Raw genomic sequence first — 19,442 nt, 5'->3', positions numbered from 1 at the left:
CCCCCCCCCCCCCTCTCCCCCACCCCTCTTTATGTCTTTGCTTCCTTTCGGGCACAAACGCCGGCGCCACGTTTCCTTCCGGGTAGCCTGAAGTCGCACAGGAGCGACACACCTTTGGGCGCTGAAACTTATGGATCTGTGTCCTCATATTCAGAAGCATGCAGACTTTTCTTTGGGGCAGCGACTTGTTGATGCGTAAGTGATAGATTTAAGGCCAGGTTAGTCAGCAGAGATGGCGTACATGCTACTGTGTTACTCATACCTCCTTTGCTGACTTTTTTTATTTAATGTTTTGCAACTAAAGGCACATCCTACATGCATTTCTGCTTGTAATCAGCAGTGTTAAAATCTGAAGATCCGTTTTAACTGCATCGCCACACAGGACTCTGTCTCTCTCCTGCTCCATCATCCTTTTTACCTCCTGTAACCTCTGTTCCTCCCTCCCAACATCCTCTTGGTTTCCTCCTTCCTGCAGCTGCTGCTGCATTCCTGCTGCAGTAATCCACTAAGGCACCTACCTGCTCTGCATTCTTCAAACCCCCCTCCCTCCTTTTTTCCCCCCACGTTTAGATTTTTCTTCTGTCAGTCAATCCCCAGCCGTTTCGCAGATGAACACTAAACCTTTCTGCAGTTTCTGTTCACTCATGTATTCACGGCAGGAGTCTGTTCTGCTTAAGATGCACTGTCACACTGTAAAATATGAGGTAGGGGGGAGGGTGTGACTCTTGGTCTAGTGTGCACAGGAGGCAGGACGTGATGTAAAGGGGCGAAAAAGTAAGCTTTATATGTTGTAGTTTAGGTTTTTTTTATCTGCAGCATGTTGAGAAGGGTAGACGAGGCTCTGATGACTTTTTTCCCCTTTTGCCGTCAGTTTCACCCAGATATTTGACAGATCTTGCCATGTTTGCACATCGTCTTGGGAGTTGGGTGGAAAATGCTCACATGAACTCTAGCTCAGAGGCCTTATTTGTGTTCTTACATGCCACTCATTTATGCGGCATTCAGGACTGCAGTGCGTGTGTAGAAATGGCTCCCGTCTTTCAATGCTGCCCTTGCATTGTTACATTTAGCCTTTTATTACAGCTTACCGTTTACTTGCATACTGCTGCACTTCTCCTCTCCGTCTTGTTCACCAGAGAGCCACTGAGCTCTTCATTCAGCCGCAGCAGGCTGCTAATGCCAAGGCTCAGGCGGATGAAGCCGTGCCAAGCTCTCTGTGTTTGTGTGTCCTGTGTGAGGATGGCAATGCAGTGAATGAGCATGATGTCAAGCAGCCAGGCAGAAGGTTGGAATCTGAGAGCTACTGATGGGTTTGAATGAATTCAGTGTTTCTGGGTTCACCTTGTCAAATGCCTGATCAATCGTTGTCCAATCAGCTGGTGTCTTTTTAAAGGAAAAAGATGCACAAATGCAGGGGGGGAAATGGGATGAAGGTCAGAGGAAGGAAACTGAAGGAATGCCGCAGCAGAAGTGGAGGCAGGATGATATTTGGAGGTCGCATGACAAGAGTTGAGATGAGAAATGGAGAAGGTGGTGAAAGAAGAGGAGGAGTGTCATGAGATACTGCTGTCTTTGACCTTTTCAGGAGGAAATAACTCCGTTTTGTCATCTATGAGTAGTACAGCATCTCCTAATGGTTTTGTTGGTTTGGTTGATTTATTTTTCATTATTATTTCTTCACCCAGCTGATGGGGGATGAGTATGAAAATTGCCGAAGTGACTGTTCTGGTCATAAACTTTTACAGACACACGCAAAATGCATTTTTATACTGCTTTCTGTAGCACCCTGTCCAGTATATAGCTGCCTTTTCTTTATATACCAAGGCACTTATGGTCGCTGTCAGCCAAAGGTGAAAATTAAAGGTGAAATGAAATAAATTATAAAAATATTGAGTTTTCATATTTTTTTTAAGTTAAACACAATCATAAAACACTCCAGTGGTTCATTTCTCTGATTTGAAACGCTTTTGTGTCAAAATCACCAAAGTGGGGTTATTGTGTGGACGGTGTTACCTCCTTGGTTGGTGATGTAGAAGGATGCGGGGCCAGCTGTGGCAGACCGCTGTAGGAAGTTACTGTTGCAGTGTTTATCAGTGAAAATAGAAGCAGAAGCAGTGTTTTGTTAACAAGAGTACCGGTTTGAAGACATTTTTTTTTTGTTGTTGTTCAGGAACTCGAGCCCCACATTTTAAAAGAGGGACCCCCCGAGCTTTCAAATGATGTCACACAGTCTTCAAGGAGTTTCCCATCTGGATAGCTAGAGGCAGCCGGTGGCGGTCGGACAGTGGGAGGCGGCCAGCGGCGGTCGAACAGCGAGAGGCTGTCGTTGCCAGATAGTGGTCCTTCTGTTGATGGTTTGTATTTCAGGTGCTCCTCTTCAAACCATTACCTGCACAGTCCATCATCAGACACGGGGTTGTAATTTTCACCAGGAGCTAAACTAACCACATCCATCAGACTTTCTTATTCTTTGGGAAGCTGAAGAATGACACAGCTGCTGTAGTTGGGTCGGTTTTCACAATTAATTGCAACACACTGAATTGTGTCACCCCCACACTATCAGTATTTGCTATTTACTGCCTTGTTCAGGTTCCTGTGTTTGACACTCGATACGTCACATTTCTAAGTGATCATGGAAACTGCAGAAGAGACCCTAGTAACTTTTTTATTAATTATTTTAAATTGGTGTAAAAGATTTTTAAAACGTTTAAAGATTTGAAATGACAGCGTTAGCAAGCTGCTGGAGTACTTTTCCTTGTTTTCATGACTGCAGTTCTTGCTTAACTTTTGCCTGTACGCCTCTCCTCATTTTTTCTCAGCCTGACTCACACTTATTCACACAGAACCGTGGTTCCCGTGTTGAATCTAACAAGTATCATCATGTTGTGATGTTTTCATGTTCCCTTATCACTGTGAAATGGTGACACACACATTCCTTCTCAGGCAGCTCATTGTCAGACACTGCCTCACAGATCTGCAAGTGTTCGCTGGGTCATTTAAGGATTTTTTCTTTTTTCTCCCTTTTTCGTTTTTTTTTAGCTGACGTCTGCTTGATAGTGTTTGTACAGCTGTGAAGCAGAGTATTAAATAGGTAAGGTGGATGTTGCTGGTCCTGGCTTTTTTTAACAGGAAGTTCTTCTTGAGTTGAATTTATTCAGACTGGGACTGTTACAGAAAGGTCTTGTGTTCGCATTTTGATACGTTCCTGTTTCTTTTTTCTTTATTTGTTGATGATGATTTCACTGAATTAAGAGCCTTTTATAAACTCAGTGGCTGCTGTGGAAGTTTACCCACATATTTTTAAGATCTTGTCACCCTACAAAACAATGGACACTGAGTTGACCTTAGCAAAGATAAAGAAAGAAATGCTCAAAGCAATTTGTAAACAAAAGGGTAGAATTGCACTTGGATCTCATTGGCAGCTAGTGAAATGTCATCACGTCACCAGTTTATCCATTAAAACTGTCCTTTTCCAGGTTTTTGTCCTCTGTGTGTGTGTCTACAAAAAAGATGAGGCCTCATTCCTTCAGCCAGTGTACATATGTACTCTTACACTCAACAATAACCTTCTAACCATCTTGAAGAGTTTTGCGGAGGACTTCTAATTCCCTGCCAGAGGAATCTGAAGTGTGACGTCCATGAAAACCTGAAACGGGTTTTTAGTCATTTATTGTGTTGAAGATTTTCTTCAAAAGAAGCAATGAGTGTGAGAATAATCTAGCATGGTGGGTTTGGCTTTGTTTGGTGCAGCAGTGTGTTATTTCCTGTTCTGAACTCTTTTGTATTCATTCTCTAAGAAGTATTGTTGTGACACTGAATCAGCTTTGAAGAATGAGCTCATCTTTACAGTAGCGGTAGAGGCTGAAACGTGTTGAGGTCTCATGGGGAAGCAGAAGCATGTTTCTTGAACGGTGACAAGTTAGGGTTATTTGGTTTTTATATTCTGTTGAGCATTTTTACTTATGAACACACCTCAGTGTTACTTACCGTATCCGTCAAGATGTCAGACGCACATTTCTTGAGATCGTTGAACGAATACTGTAGGTTTGTTCAAACTCTAGACTGGTACTGTACATCACAGAACAGAACAGTTCTTTTTCAGGTCTGATCATTTGATTATTTTTTTCATCCAGCCATCCATTCTCTCTACCTGCTTCTCCTTTCCGGGTCGGCCATCTCCAGCAGGCACTGTTCGAGAGGCGAGGGATACCCTGGACAGGTCGCAAGTCCATCACAGGGACACATAGAGAGAGAAACAAGACAGCCACTCACGCTTTAGAGTTGCCAATTAACCGAACATGCATGTTTTTGGTCTGTGGGAGGAAACCGGAGTACCTTGAGTAAACCCACCCGTGCATGGTGAAAGCATGTAAACTCCACCCAGAAAGATGAGGAGGTGATCCTGCAACCTTTTTGCTGGGAGGAGACCACTCTAACCACTGCCGCTCCAGTATTTTTCACATTTTGGGATATTTATTTTTTCTGGTCTGTTGAATAACTGCTGGATTTAAGAAGAAAAATGGATCATTTTTGAAACTCTACCAAGTTTTAGCTCGGTTTGTTTCTGCCTTAACCACAGTAGAAATTTGTTCCCCTTATCAACACTCCCCCCCCCCCCTCCCTGTTTGCCACAGTTTTTCTTGTTGAGTGTTTTACTTGTTTATAGTGTCAGTGACCTCTGACCTCAGACACAGAGGACAACACTCTGCATAGGACATGGTGGATTAGAAGGTAGGAAGCATTTCATGGGAACCTGATGGCATGTCACATGGGACGTAAATCTGAGTGTTTGCATTAAAAACAAAAGTAAGGCCAAACTTGTCTGAGACCAGCTCACACTGGGACAAGCTTGTGAAAGTTGGCTGTTTATAACCTCTTCAGAAATTGGATTTTTGCAGATGCTTTACTCGAATTCGGGGTAAATCATTTGAGGAGAAAGTGTGTTGAATTTTGGAGTCTTCTGCCAGAATTCTAGAGATTGATTGCATTTAGCAACATTTTCCACCCATTCTTTTAGTGGAAGTTTGTTTTTATGAGTCAAAAACCTGGACTATGAAGAACTTTGGATTGTGGTATTTTTCCTCCAAGATAAAATCTCATCAAGAGCTGATAGTAAGTCACTCAGGATGTACTTATGTCTTAGACATATCGACATGTAGACCAGAGACATGCAATAAAACAACAGGACACTTCTAGAAACCAGCAATTTCACTTTTAAGGCAGGTATGACAAAGAAAAAAAAAAAATAGAACTGCTTTTGTTGTTTGTGGTTAGGATACAGTAAGTTTCCTTTTATGGTGTCTAGTATTTGAGATATAAACGCCTTTAGTTTTCTGCTGTAATGTCGAACAGTTCTGCTCTGTGGTCTGACTGTCATGCGTTGTATGTATTATGAATTATATCTAACCATGGCTGATATTTCAGCCTTCCGTGCTCATCAGATACTTCTATAAACAAAATTGGATCTGTCAAATCCTGATTTGGAAGCAGACCTTTCTGTGTTTGTTATTCATCCTGGTATTGAGCGTGACTTTGAGTCCTCCCTGCCTGCCTTCGTGTGACATTTGAACTGAATGGGAGCTCCTGGGCTACAAACTGGATACTCACTGGCTGGTATTTTGGTGGGGCTGCTCCTTTTAGTAGAGCATCTAATATCCTTCCTTTGCTTCTTTATAGCAGCAGAAGCAGCAGGGACTTGTAGCTGTAATCCTTCATGTGCTACAGATTTCTGCCAAAAGAACATGCTTTAATTTACTGTTCAGCCTCTAAGATAAGATTAGGAGCAGAGCCAACAGTCTCATGGGGCTTTGAATTTGATTGAAGCTCTTCAAAGTGTTCAATCAGGATGTATAAAGAGAATCCAAAGCTTCTGTGCATCAAACAAAAGCCAACAGGTCAAAGGCTGTAACTCTGCTGCTTATTTTTTACTTTTTCTTCTCCTTCTTCATACACCCTGCCACATCTGTCTTACCCTCTCATCAAAACTTTTTTGCCATTTCTCATCTCAATCCTCAGTTTTTTTTGTGTCTCTTTTCCATCATGCCCATCTGCACAAGTAACAGTGTTGGTGTTAAGTCCATCAAGCAGCTCGACAGTCAGGAGAGGACAGGGAAGGAGAGAAGAGACCTAGAAAAGACCGGAAGGAGAGTGGTGTCAAAATAAATCTGTAAATGTGTGTCACTTGTCTAAACATAAACTTGGATTGCCATTTGGCTAAAAGTGTATCGGGGTATACTTTTACTAACTGGTCTTAGTTAAACACAAACTCATCCACCTTCTGTACAAATGTGTACAAATCTGATTTTTCTCTTGTCTCTCTCGTCTTTTCCTCCTCTTTATTTTTCCTTATAGGTGGCAAAGAAGTTGTAATGTAAAACTAGTGAGTCTAGACAGTTTACAAATGGCTGGAAATCCAAAATGAAATGGAACAAAGTGTCCACGCTGAGTGAGTGACAAGAACACAACTCCTTGTTGTTATGGTGGTTATGTGGTTTACTTCTAAGTCTTTTCCCATAAAGGAAGCTTCTTTTCTAAAAGAAATGACATTTTGTTTACCCACTATGTCGCCATATTTCAGTGTTTCAACTGTAAGTTACCATTTTATTAAAATCTCCCAAAGAAATCCAGGTAAGGAAGTTAGACTCCTTCCAGTTGAGCACACTCCCAAGAAATTGATCATCTTTTTTATTGTATTTTATTTTTTTAGAAAATCGAACACAGCCATTCATCCTACAGTTTTTCCAGAAGCAGTGCTAAACTAAGAAAGTGAAAGAAACCGAGCACAAAAGTAACATGACAGCACAGGAAACGGCAAACCGACCATTATGGGATGCAGGTTTTCTTTTTTTCTTGGAAAAACAGAAATGTGCCGGCCAAGAATCAGGTCTCCACCATCTTGTGGCTTCCACTGCTGCGCCAGCATCCATCCACTGCAGTTGTCCGTCCGCACACATAAACGTTCATGAACAAGTACACAGTATTTGTCACACTTACTCCAACTGGCAACAACCTCCTATAAGAAGATGTGGTTGGGGCATTGTGATTGGACTGTGGCCCTTTATTAACTACTGTTTATGAAGCAGAAGAGCTTCAAACCCAACTTAACGTCAAGTGCAACAGAGGGGAGAATTTTCTTTCCCTTCCCTTTACTTTTTTTTAAATGAAAAGAGCAAGATGTTCTCGAGGAAGAAAATGGCTAAAGCCTTAATAATATGGTGCATGATTTTAACCCTCGTTTGTGTCTTCTGGTGGAAAAGTTTCAGCAACGGAACTCAAGACAATGAAGATAAAGCCATGTTAGTCTCCTTGTATGTGTGGAAAAATTAGCTCTCGCTGTTTTAATAGCTGAACGTGGCAAGTGTTAACTCTGAGTTAGCTGCTCGGTACGATGTCGGCATTTATATTCAGGCATTCGGCCCTGCAGGAAAAAAAAACAAATTTCCAGGGCTGCAGCGCAGGTCTGAAGATGTCTGGCAGTAATCATGATAAACAGTTGCAATCTCAAAAATATAATCGTGATTTTGGAACATTGCCCTTATCAAGCAGGCCTGGTTGGAACTGGACGTGGCAGCGGCCGTCTGGTTCTACTTCCACAGGTTTACAACACAAAAGACAACTAAATCAAAGTGGTCAGAAACAAATAAGCAGAATCTGTTGAATTAAATCCACCTTCCCTCTCCTTCTCCTGGGATTTTCATAATTGTTAAAGTGCAGAACAGGGGAATAAAACTCAGTTTGAATTAAATTTAAAATGCCTCAGCATCCTTGTTTCAGCTCTGGTTTTTTGTCTCCGTTTGCCCTTCTCCAGCTTGTCAGACAAACAGCTATGTCTCATTTTGATATTTTGTGACAATTGATACAAGAAGAGAGCCTTTCTGATATAATCATCCATGTTTCAACTTTGGACCAAAAAGACTTGGTCATCTTAAACCAAATATACCACTGACCAGCAGTGGCTTGATTTACTTTTCTTTCACCTGTTCCCTCTCCTTCATTTCATCTCACCCCTCTGTCCTCCTAACTTTCTCCTTTCTGGCCCTGGTTTTAGCTAATGAGGCTCTGGGCCTGGCGTAAGTGAAATCAGGTATGTTGATTGGTCCGGCAATGGCCAGCCCTTGCCAGAGTCACTTTGCATGCACTGCCACCCTTCAAAAGCGCACACTTGGCTGAACTGCCGTGCGTGCCTGAGAGAGATGGAAGGGAAACGATGAGGGAGGGGTGGCAGAACACTGGCAAAGAAATAAAAGAACGAGGGGGCAAAAAGGAGGCAGGGAGACGGGAGTAACTGGACCTAGCAAATCGCCATTAATAACCAGAACAAGACTCAACTGAGATGTGTTGTGGGGATCAAAATCATACTTTAGGATAATTTCAGATGTGTTAAAGCTACTGTATTATACAACCAGAACTGGAAGGTTCTTTAATTGCAGATGAAGACAGTAGAATTACCAAACTGGGACAATTTCTGGCTATTTTACTGCCTAGAATAACTCAGATACACAAGTTTAAAATGACCTGAGCTACATTTTGTAGCCTTAAGCTCTTTTAAAGAACTAAACTGAAATATTTTGCACCATATTTTGATGGATACTTCATAATTTGAATTGTATATTTAGTAGTCTAGAAGAAAATCAGTTGGGGCAGTTTTGGACAACAGAAAATGGCTACAACTCACTTGGGCTTTGAGACATGTTGCCTTCTCTGTTAGTCTCTCCCCCCTTAACCCCACCCCCTCAGTCCATGTACTTTATTTCCTTGATGTGTTGTACTCACTGAGATTACCAAACCACCAGACCTCATGAAAGGAAAAACATGATTAAACACTACATCTGAGTCCTTTGAATCCTCCGTATATTTTGTCATAAAGTTATCTTTGATGCATTGACTTTCAAGGCATATTGCTCTTGTTTATTTTCAATAAGACACTTAATAAATTGTGGGAAGACAGCTTTTGTCTTCACACACCAAATGAAACTGTAGTAAATCTTATTCTGCCTCGAAGTAAACCATAATGACACGTTGTAAGGTTTTGTATACCGTCTACACGTATGTACATGTAGATTTACTGCATCGGTGGAAGTCTTTAAAATGGAAAAGAAAATTGTCCTTTTTTATGTTATGGTTTGCCGATTTAGAAGAACACAAGCCTGTAAAGCAGAAGTAAGAGGAGACATGGTGTAGTGTGGAGCCTGGTGTTTGGGTGGGGTGGGGTTGGGGGGGTCGATAAGTAGTCCAGATGTGTCCTACCCTTAGGTCGATATATATATTTTTTTCTTTGCACCCTTAGTGGTCGGTGTGAGAAGCTCAGATGAATGTTGGGGGAAGGGGATGACAGGAATTGGAAGCCCACCATCTGAATCATGTATGAGACACAAGTGTTGGATATATGGTGACCTTGCTGACAGGCAGCAGTGTGCTAATGATCTGTGCACCATACTGGGCTTATAGATGGGAACTAACAGACTATAATGACGGTAACCCTCCCCCTACATAATTATACTGACTACTGAGAAAAAACACAGAGACCAAAATACCCCATATTGGTAGCAATTGTGTGACTTGCTTAATTGTTTGATCATCATTCATGATGGTGGGAGCTAACCATCTCTGTCAGGGGTTTATGTTTATCATTACTACCATCCCGGGGGACTATAAACGCTGCAGCGCTGTTGTGACGGGCTGGTGTTGCAGTGGAGGAGGGTAAGAGTGATTGAGATGTGCTGCTGTCAGCAGAAGCAGGCAAACAAGCAGGGATCGATGTGGGATCCAAGAGCAGGGAGACGACAAAGCATGTGGGTCTGTTTTTGCGAGCCCGGTCAGCTATTCTGAAACCCCCATCCACATACATACACGAGAAGGAGATGTATCCCCCCCCCCACCCCACACATACACACACAAACACACACACACACACACACAGATCCTTTGAAGGTCAGGCAAGGTGAAATACAGTACAGGAAGGTGGCTCAATGACAAAAACTGGAGAGATTCCCTCTGTGTGCAAGCTTGATTGTTACATTGACTCATACCTTCCCCATGAACAAATACATGTTTATATTCATGAATGAACCACTTGTTTATAATTTGAGCTTGCAGAATTTTGGCATCTGGACAAGACTTGTGTCATTAAGAAAGAGCTGATCTATTGTTGGTCATTTAGTACATTCAGGTTGTCGGCTGGCTTCTATCATGGTGCTAAACCTAGGCGTTTCCAGCAGGAGCAATCAACCCCCAGCCCATAACACTGCCCCCACTGGGATGTATAGTAGGAACTCCTCATCACTTCATCTGCTGCTCCTTGTACCTCGAGCCACCCATCACCCTGGAACAGAATAAATCTGGAACCTTTTGACGTTGCTCTAGAATCCAATATTTATGCTCCCTAGCAAAAAACAAGTACTAGTTATCCAGTCACAAGGCTACAAGATTCTTTTTTTTAATTGTTTGCTCACCTCTTCTCTTTTAAGGTGTTAATCACTGACACCTTTGCAGGTTTTAAAACCTGTCTATATAGTGGTTTCTTCATTTTGTTGCTTGGTTTGCTTGCTGTAAGCCAATAATTTGACACCATCATTGTTAAATAACTTGTCATCCGAAACCTATAAATCACTGCAGGAATTTTTCTATGGGAGGCTCTTACCTATTTGCGAGATCGTTTCATGTTTCATTTGACTCATTTGCTTTGCTCACACAGCTACTTTTGAGAATGCAAATTATTGTCATTCACAAACCAGGGATGACTAAGTGTTGTTTCCTCTTTCCCTCCTACAGATGACAGATTTGTCTGCTAAACACCACTCCGAGGAAACTTTGAAGACTTAAAGAGGCATCTGGAAGAACACGACAAGACAAACGGCAAAGAGAAAAAAAACCCTTTTAAGACTTACAGCCACTGTCACACAGATGTGGAACCCCAAACACTCTGTTATTAAATAATCTGGATAACCGAACAAACCCTAGTGATCCTTTACAAAGAACTTCATAGCCATGTCTGAACATAAAGACATGACACACCGCCACTTAAGGCACAAGCTACAGAGTCTCGGCAGAAGACTGGATGAACTGGAAGAAGCGACCAACAAGCTGCAGAAGTCCGAAGATGAGCTGCTTGACTTGCAGGTTAGTTGTTGTTGACTTCTGACTTTTTGTTTTGTTTGTGTATTTCAGAGAAGTCCACTGATTGTATCTAAAATACAGGACATGGAGGCATTATTAAACTCTCCCCTTTTATAGGACAAGGTCATCCAGGCAGAGGGCAGCAACTCGTCACTTCTTGGTGACGTGGAGTCCCTGAGGAAGCGTCTCTTGAAGATCCAGGGTAAAGATGAAGAGGTACGCAAAGCTGAGGACCTATGTCGCACAGTTAGAGAGAAACTGGAAGAAGAGGAAAATCTCACAAGGGAGCTAAAGGCAGAGATCGAACGTCTGCAGCGGAGGATGGCTGAACTGGAGAAACTGGAAGAAGCTTTCGCTAAAAGCAAGTCTGATTGTAGCCAGCTCTGCCTTAGCCTCAATGAGGAGAAGAACCTGACCAAGAAGCTCTCCTCTGATTTGGAAACGCTCAAGGCGCGATTGAAGGAAGTGGACGGTTCTGAGACAAAGCTGGAAAAAGCAGAGCAGGCTTTGGCTATGGAGCTTGAGAAACTGAAGGGGTTCACTCAGGCCTTTGTCTGTGAGCGCAAACGGCTATTGGAGAGACAAAAGGAGGATGAGAAGATCATTCTAAAGCTGACAGAAGAAAAAAAGAAATTCCTTGGTATGTCGGCAGACCCCAGTCGTTCAGGTTTTATGAGTTCAAGAATCGAGGATGAGTTGTCAACCTCTGGATTGTTCTCAAGTAAACTGACCGGGTACAAGAAAAACATTGACTCCTTAAACCTGGCAGATGACATCAGCATTGTCAACAAATCGGACAAGAAGAAGAACAGCAGCCTTGAGGGCTCGCAGGAGGAAGACAACAAAGTGAGGGAGTTGACGCAGGAAGTAGAGAGGCTGAAGAACCGCCTTAAACAGTTGGAGATTGTGGAGGAGGATTTGAAGAACTCTGAGCTCAAAAACGGGGAACTTCACGAGAAGTTCCAGGTGGAACGAAATCGAGCTCGGCAGCTGAGCGAGCAGGTGGAGCAGCTAAAGACGCAGCTGTGCGGAAAAGGTGGCATTGGAGGAAATGGAATCGGCAACCTGGATAAACGCGGCAATAGAAGTACCAACAGTCCCACTAAGGTCTTGGAGAATGGTAAAGCTGAGAATGAGGAGATTGTTGTCGGGTTCAGACAAGAGAAACCTAAATTTAGAAGTGCAGCAGCAGCTTCAGAGCCGAGCTCCCCCAAACACAGGGGGAACAGGGACCTCTCCCCTCAGCACAAGAGAGAAACCCAACCGAGGAGCAAACACCCGAGCTACTCCAAGGATAGTTCTCCAAATTCTGCGAGGAGAGCTTTCAGGACACCCAAAACCCCTACTGCTACGATTTCATCTGATAATGGAATACAAGACACAGCACGAGTCACGGAGGAAAAGACTAGGGGAGCCATGTACAGCTCAGGAAACTCAACGTCTACTGATGTTAAAAAGTTGTCTGTTCTGAGTCGCTACCCTCCTGCAGCTAATGACCAGAAGTCACAAAGGACAGGGCACAAACAGGCTGACAGGGAGATTAAAAGTAGTAGAGAAAGGTTTTCTAAACTATATGTAGGTAGTGATAGTGAGTCAAATAACTCTGATGCAGTGCCTGAAAGCTCCACTAACATGAACAGTGTCTCTGCACATGAGAAGGAGACAGCTTCTGCCTCTGATCAGGAATCCGTAGACCAGGTTCAGGAATTTGTGTCCACGTCTGTGGCACCCAACTTATCCAAAACCAACGGTTCGTACACAGCCTACAGATCTCACATCACTCCCAATGATCAGGGCTCAGATGGTCATTCTTCTGCTTCTGAAACGGAGTCCAACAGCTCGAGGCCGTCTGAAGTAGAGCGTGTAACCGAGACGAGCGCGCCTATAAGCAGTAGGACTGCACCTTCCAGGTATGCAAGGTACCCTCATGTCCATGACTCGCATTCAGAGGGCTCTTCTTCCAGGAGCTCGTTTGACGAGGAGCTGCACGGTAGGACGCAATTATCAGAAGGAGGCCAACACACCCCGTCGGGGATCGAGATCCAGCGAGTGTGCAGCCCACGAGAGGCGCTGAGGTCGAAAGCCGTCATCAAGCCCGCCATTGTTGAGATCGACAGGAAGGAAGTGATGATTTCAGAATCTTTGTCCACGAACGGCAAACCCAAGATCTCCACCAAGCCAGTGGTTACCACCACTAGTAAAATGACCAGCAGCATAACCATCTACCCCAACGACCCTGGCTCCTCCAGGACAAGCAGCCGCAGCAGCAGCTTGTCCAGCGAACCCATGCCTGTCAAAGAGCGCCATACGTCTACTAGTAACATCCTTATAGGTAAGAGGAAACGGTTCAGGACAAATACTGTGACCATATCAGGAAAATATGTTTTCATGCCCAGCAGCGCTTTCATTTGTTCTTAGTAAGAAGAAATGTTGTAAAATAGTAATGCCACATCACCATTTTAGTCTAACATCGTCATACTTGCATGAAATTCCAAAATTTATTTAGTCAATATTCTATTATAAAATAGTAGCTGAATGTATCTTGTGATTTACACACATTAATTGATCAGTTTATTGTATAGGGTTTTTAAAAAAATATTTTTAAATAAGATTTCAAGTTCAACCTACTGATTTATGTAAAGAATGACATTACTATTTTGATTGTAAAACTTGGAATTTTTCTGAATTGAAGTGGCTTATTGTCCTGACAATACAAACAACAGCTGTTTAAGTTCGACTTCTTAGTTTTGCATAATAATGACTGCAAACGTAAAACTGGCACTTTGGATCTTTTGTCTTCCCCATCTGTCAGGCAAAGTAAATTTCTATTTTTGACGTCTCTAGCCTCCTCCGCGACGTAAAGCTTACCTCCACTAAAGAACCGTCAACCGTTTCTGCTTTTGACAGCCAAATACAACAAATATCCCAGACGTTACATATTAACTAACGGAAAAGTTCCTGCTCATTTTGTTTGCATTTTCTTTAATTGTTCCAGTTAGCAAAATCTTATCAACTTATTCCAGCATCATAATCCACACCCTCTTGTGATTAAAATATGACAAATGTCTTTCTTTAATTGGTTCTAAGCCACCTTAAAAGTATTTTTACACAAAGAAACATTTGCTTTAAACTCTATTCATGTAAATTCTTTAAAATGATAAATCAACTAATGCTATATAAACTTTTATGAAGGATTGTTACTTTAGGGTTGTTATGCATAAGACTTTGGATTTTCGAATTTTCTTACAGTTTTAAATACAGATCATGGGATTACAAAAACTATGGATTCTGTTATTATGAATCACATCTGTTCTCAGTAAAATGTTTCTTTATTGATCGTTGGTTTTATGATTTTTGCTAACTGCTAGGCCCCAGCAGTGACCACCATGGCAGCGTTTCTGTCCCGTATGAGATATCGATACCCAAGAGTGACATCACCTTGCGTTCGTGCCAAGATCAGGACTGCGGCGCAGACGACCACTGCGATACGTCGTCAAGGTCCAAACTGCACAGCTCTTCCAGGGTGGAGACCAGCGCCAGCCACGCGTGCTGCCAGCGCAGCAGCTTCAGCCTCCAGTCCGTGGACTCCACCTCGTCCGACTTCAACGACGCTGAATCCGGCTTCGAGAGCGGCAGCAGCAGCATGGCCACGGTCACCAGCTGGAGAGGCCAGCATCACAACCAGAACGCCCAGGAAGACTGTTTACCGGACACGAGGAACGTGACGGTGAGAAGCACGTGGAGGAACAGGGTGGCCACGTCCGTGGACGAGGCAGGGCGAGGACGCGCAGACACCAGGGCGCTGACAGACGGCGGCTCTGAAGACGAAGCGGAAGCTGCTACTACGTGGAGAGCGTATCGAGCCACTACTATTGACATCGAGGAAACTGTAAACACTGAAGCTGGGGCCGGTGGGAGAACGTCGTCGCAGAAGGGAGCCAAGCCATCTCCTGCAGAGGTGAGAGGACGAAAAAGAGAGCGCCTTTCTAATGCAAAAGACAGAAATATCAGGAGCAAAAACCTCCATGTTGCTTCTTGTGTTGCTCTCTGTTCCAGGTGTACATGCGTAAGATAAACAGCTCTGTCACAAACACTAAAGAAGCAGAGGAGCCGATGTTTCGCCGAAGCAGGAGTTCTCAGTCTCCCACTATGGAAACAGGAGGCCTGGGAAGAACCGTACCCCATGCACCTGTTACCTCGCAGTCCTGGAGCCGATCATACTCAGTGCAAACACAGGTAGGAAGGCTGACTTCGGGTTTATGCTGTCTGTTAGCAAAATATATCACGAACCAGTTGACAGATTTGAATGAACTTCTCAGGAAGTAATCATTGGAGGTGCATCTACAGCTGATTAACTTTTGGAGTCAAACTGATGCAAGATGGCTACTGCAGCTAAATGACAGCAAACACAGAAGTGGCTATAGCTTTGTAACTTTGACCAATATGGAGCTAAAGTTTGGTGTTGTAGTAGCTGAGACTCATCCCCAACTCATACTTGAAGCACTAATGGACACACACAAGATCTTAATGTAAACTTTGACATGCAAGGCGGCGGGTGATATGCATTCCTTCAAGAAATGCTACTTTTACTTTAGTTTTCAGCACTGCTGCTACTTTAGTCATTTCTTCACGAATACATGGTTTACTTGACGCCATTAACATAACAAATGTTTCCCCTAATACTGACTTTTTTTGTTTTACTTTGTAAAATCTATTGTGTGCCTCTGAAGAGCTTTTTTTTTGTTGTTTTTTTTTTTTTGGATTTCCCCTCACACACCTGACTCTGACTTCAGCCTTAGCACGGTGTTTCTCCAGACTTCACCCTTGCTGCCGCAGTGAGCACACGGAGAGAAAGGGTGGGACAAAATCCAGAGAGGAAGGAAGCAGGAAAAAAAAAGACCAGTTGTGGGGAAAAGAACATTAGCAAAACCTCAAGGAGAGGAAAATTACATTCTTGTTCTCCAAATTACCGTGTCGTTCTCGTGTGCGAATTTACCCAGGTGGGTTGCTGTTGTTGTACGACCCTTCTGGCGCGCTTTTATTTTGCACATATAATGGTACCAAATGAAGTACAGCTGGAGAGAAATGATATGTTACGTCTCATTCATTCTGCAGATGCTTTTATCCGAAGCAGCTTACGAGTAAAGAACACCTAAAGTTTAAGGTCAAACGGAGGATAGTTGGTCTCATTTTGGAGCTACAGCCACCTCCTAAACTCACAAAATAACTTTTTCTGTATCCATTTTACATGGATGCTATTTTCTGCTGATTAGTTTGACTGAACCGAATAATTATTTTTTCTTAGATATGCTGCCATTGTTAAAAAAAAAAAAAGAATGACTCTCAGCTACTACCACGCCAAATTCTGGGTCATTATTTGTAAAACTGACTGAGTTGTAGCCATCTTTGCGTGCTCTCAGGTTGGTTAGCTGTGGCGGCCATCTTGACTTGGGTCGACTCCGGAAGTTAATCAGTTGTAAATGGACATTCAAAGATTACCTTCTGATAGCTTTGTTAAAATCCATCCAGTGGTTCATGACATATTTTGCTAACAGACGCACAAACCCACACACCCTACAAATATGTTTTGTGATAAGAGCACAGGTAAGAAACTCTGGCACCTGGTAGGTTTTTGCAGTCTGAATTGGCCCCCTGAAAAACTGATCGCCAGCGTAAATAATCGTTATTCTATAGTTATACTTTATGTGCAGCAAAGATGGCAGACTCGGGCATTTAAACGCTCGTTCCGGCTCATCTCTGGTCGCCCTTAAAGCTGTGATTTCCTGCACGGTCCTCCCTCTCATCAGCATCGGTGGGCCGAATGAAATCTGTCTAACATCAAGCCTCAACCTTTTAATGCTGCCTTTCATCACCAGTTCAGACTTGTAGAAAAAGCGTCAGAGACGTTTGTTCTGTTGAAGACGGCTCCTCCCTCCGCTTAGTTCACCGTCGCGGCTCGACGTGAGCGCAACCCCGTGCTGGAGGATTTCTACCGGGGTTGGTGCACACTCCGCTCCACATGGCCTCCCATATTCTGTGTTTTCAGGTCCATGAACGTGGATCTCACGTTGTTTTTCACCCTCAACAGCCATGCCGAAGCTCTGAGCTTCAGCTTCTTTGATGTGGTACATGATCAACTGCTGTCTGGTTGTCACCCCGCATGCTTTTTTTTTAAATTTTGCTTTTATTGCTGGAACTCCCTCAAGCCGCTCGGTTGACTTTGCGGTGCAGTCAAAGCTTCGTCTAATCTCGACGCTTGAAGCATGAACCGGTCACTTGGTTTGGATAGCAATTATGAGCCAAACTGACCACAAAACATTAAAACAATCCTTGAGAACGTAAATGGGCTTTGAAGAGGATCTTGGAGCAGAGCCCCTCGCTTTTGGTTTGAACTTTTAGAACATTTCCGTGGTCTGAATCGCGTCCACTTCCAGGAAGATTGGACAAACACAGCTGCAGCGGGGATGGTGGAAGTCCCGATCAGACGGTGACCGGTGTATGAAATGTTGATGGAAGGCCCTTAAAATGAACTAACATCTTGTTAATTATACGTGTTTATCCGTATCTCTTATTTTTTTCGGCCAAATCTGGATTCCTCAAAGTCAAAGTTCACACGTGTTTTTGTTTTCCTTCTCTTTGAACGTGAAATAACCCGCGGAGAAGCGCACGTGCGTTCTGTTTTTTCCTGGAGTTCGGAGTCTCATCTGTCAAGTCGAAGCGTAGAACAGACCTGTAATCAGCTCACTGTGGCTCACCGAGTCACTATCAGCCAGTCGATCAATAGTCATCAAGCAGGAGACGACACCCTGAATGCCTCGACTCCCCTGAAGTATGCTGATATTAGGTTGATTAGCTTAACAGCAAATGAACTCGTTGCGTTACATTTCAGACACCCACAGGCGTTGCCACACACCAGCGCCAGTTCCAATTGGTACAAAGCTTAACGGGCCGATGGTAAAATTGGGATTGCTGGCTTTTACAGCCGTCACTCCACACCTCGGTTTGATGAACAGAACAGCATTGTAGTACTTCCTCCCCCGGTGTAGCGGTAGGAAACCTCAACCATCAGCTCTGAACTTATGTTTGGCAGAGGACACTGGGGCCGATACGGCTGCTGATCGAGATACCAAAACATCCTCTGTCGATTCAAAAAGAAGGGGGGAAAAAAAAGCAGTGGTGAGCAGCAAAGTAAAGTGTGAAATCAGCTCTGCTCCAGTTACTGTTCCCCCGATGTGACCCACACAGAGGGAAAAAATATATAAATAAATCCCTTAGAAATAACCCTCTGTTTTCAGTTGTTTGTCGGAACGGACTATAAACGAACAGCAATCAATTTGGAAACCAGTTTCACCTCCTTTTGTCACGTTTCACCTGGAGTGTTCTGGTTGGCAGCGCGTCGTCATTCCTTTCAAATCAGGCCAGAGACCAAGAACAAAGAGATTTTAAAGCAGTTATTTTAATTAGTTTTGCAGGAGCTCCAACGCGCTGCTCGGTTCGCTTCCCAAACCTGCTGGGTATCATTCGGGCTCCGCTTTGCATTTTAATGCTAAATGAAAAGATTAAAATCATTGTTTTTACATAATGAAAGACTTGTCAGAAACTAAAACAAAAAGCCACACTTACTCTCTTTTAATTTATTAAAATATTTCTTTATTTGGCGTTTATTACATGAACATCTTGCTGTCTTTTCAGACCTTCTGAAGGTAGCTGAAAGTGGAAGGATTCAGATGTTAAACGGGCTGAAAGTGGCGCTTCAAATCATTAAACATCAGTTGCTTCTCCTCTTCCCTAAATAATTTACTTAATTACCATCGAGCCACAATCAAAGCGTTGGTTTTTGCCGCTTAACACAGTAAATTGTCCCGTTTCTGAAAAGATTCTTATACTGTTTCGCAATACAAGCTTCCCGTTTCTGGAGGGCCGGAGGAACAGTTTTCCAGGAAATGATGGTAAAGCTCACAGTCCAGCAGCAGCAGGTTACCAAAGAAGGAGAAAGTGCCCCCCTCTGTTTCCTCCCTCGGTGACGGGAGCAGGAAGTGACCACACGGAGCACGCCCACTGAGCTGCGTTGGATGGTGACTTATTTCCTGCCTGTTCCCCCCGGAGACTCGGGGAGGCAGTGCAGCAGGGCACTATTAAAGCCAATTAGTGTGAATGTGTTCTGAAAGTGCCCCAGAAGCCAGCTCCAACCCACCAAATGGCACTAATTACGGTGCTTTTTTTTTTTTTATTTTTTTCCCGAAGCTGAAATTACAGGAGCCGGGCGCCGTTTCGAAACTGCGCCGTCATCCAACTCCATCTCTCCGCGAGCGGGGTTACTGGGGTTG

General features: G+C 43.5%; 1 protein-coding gene across 3 annotated transcripts in view; it reads left to right on the top strand.

Annotated features, from left to right (window-relative positions):
* Positions 1-19,442, top strand: part of luzp1 (leucine zipper protein 1) — a 36,343-nt gene that overhangs the window by 13,324 nt on the left and 3,577 nt on the right. For 2 of the 3 annotated variants that reach the window (XM_017418532.3, XM_037977733.1), the window contains 4 exons: positions 10,771-11,118; positions 11,233-13,447; positions 14,484-15,073; positions 15,172-15,351. In XM_017418532.3, the coding sequence (XP_017274021.1) occupies positions 10,987-11,118; positions 11,233-13,447; positions 14,484-15,073; positions 15,172-15,351 (3,117 nt within the window). In that variant the 5' untranslated portion in view covers positions 10,771-10,986. Of the gene's footprint in view, positions 1-2,076; positions 2,355-10,770; positions 11,119-11,232; positions 13,448-14,483; positions 15,074-15,171; positions 15,352-19,442 lie in introns of those variants that run through there. The other variant, XM_037977734.1, reaches the window with a different exon arrangement.

Source organism: Kryptolebias marmoratus, linkage group LG10 (assembly GCF_001649575.2).
Source record: "Kryptolebias marmoratus isolate JLee-2015 linkage group LG10, ASM164957v2, whole genome shotgun sequence".
NCBI classification, from domain to species: Eukaryota; Metazoa; Chordata; class Actinopteri; order Cyprinodontiformes; family Rivulidae; genus Kryptolebias; species Kryptolebias marmoratus.
The sequence above is the reverse complement of the archived record's forward strand: the minus strand, read 5'-3'. Positions and strand labels throughout refer to the sequence as shown.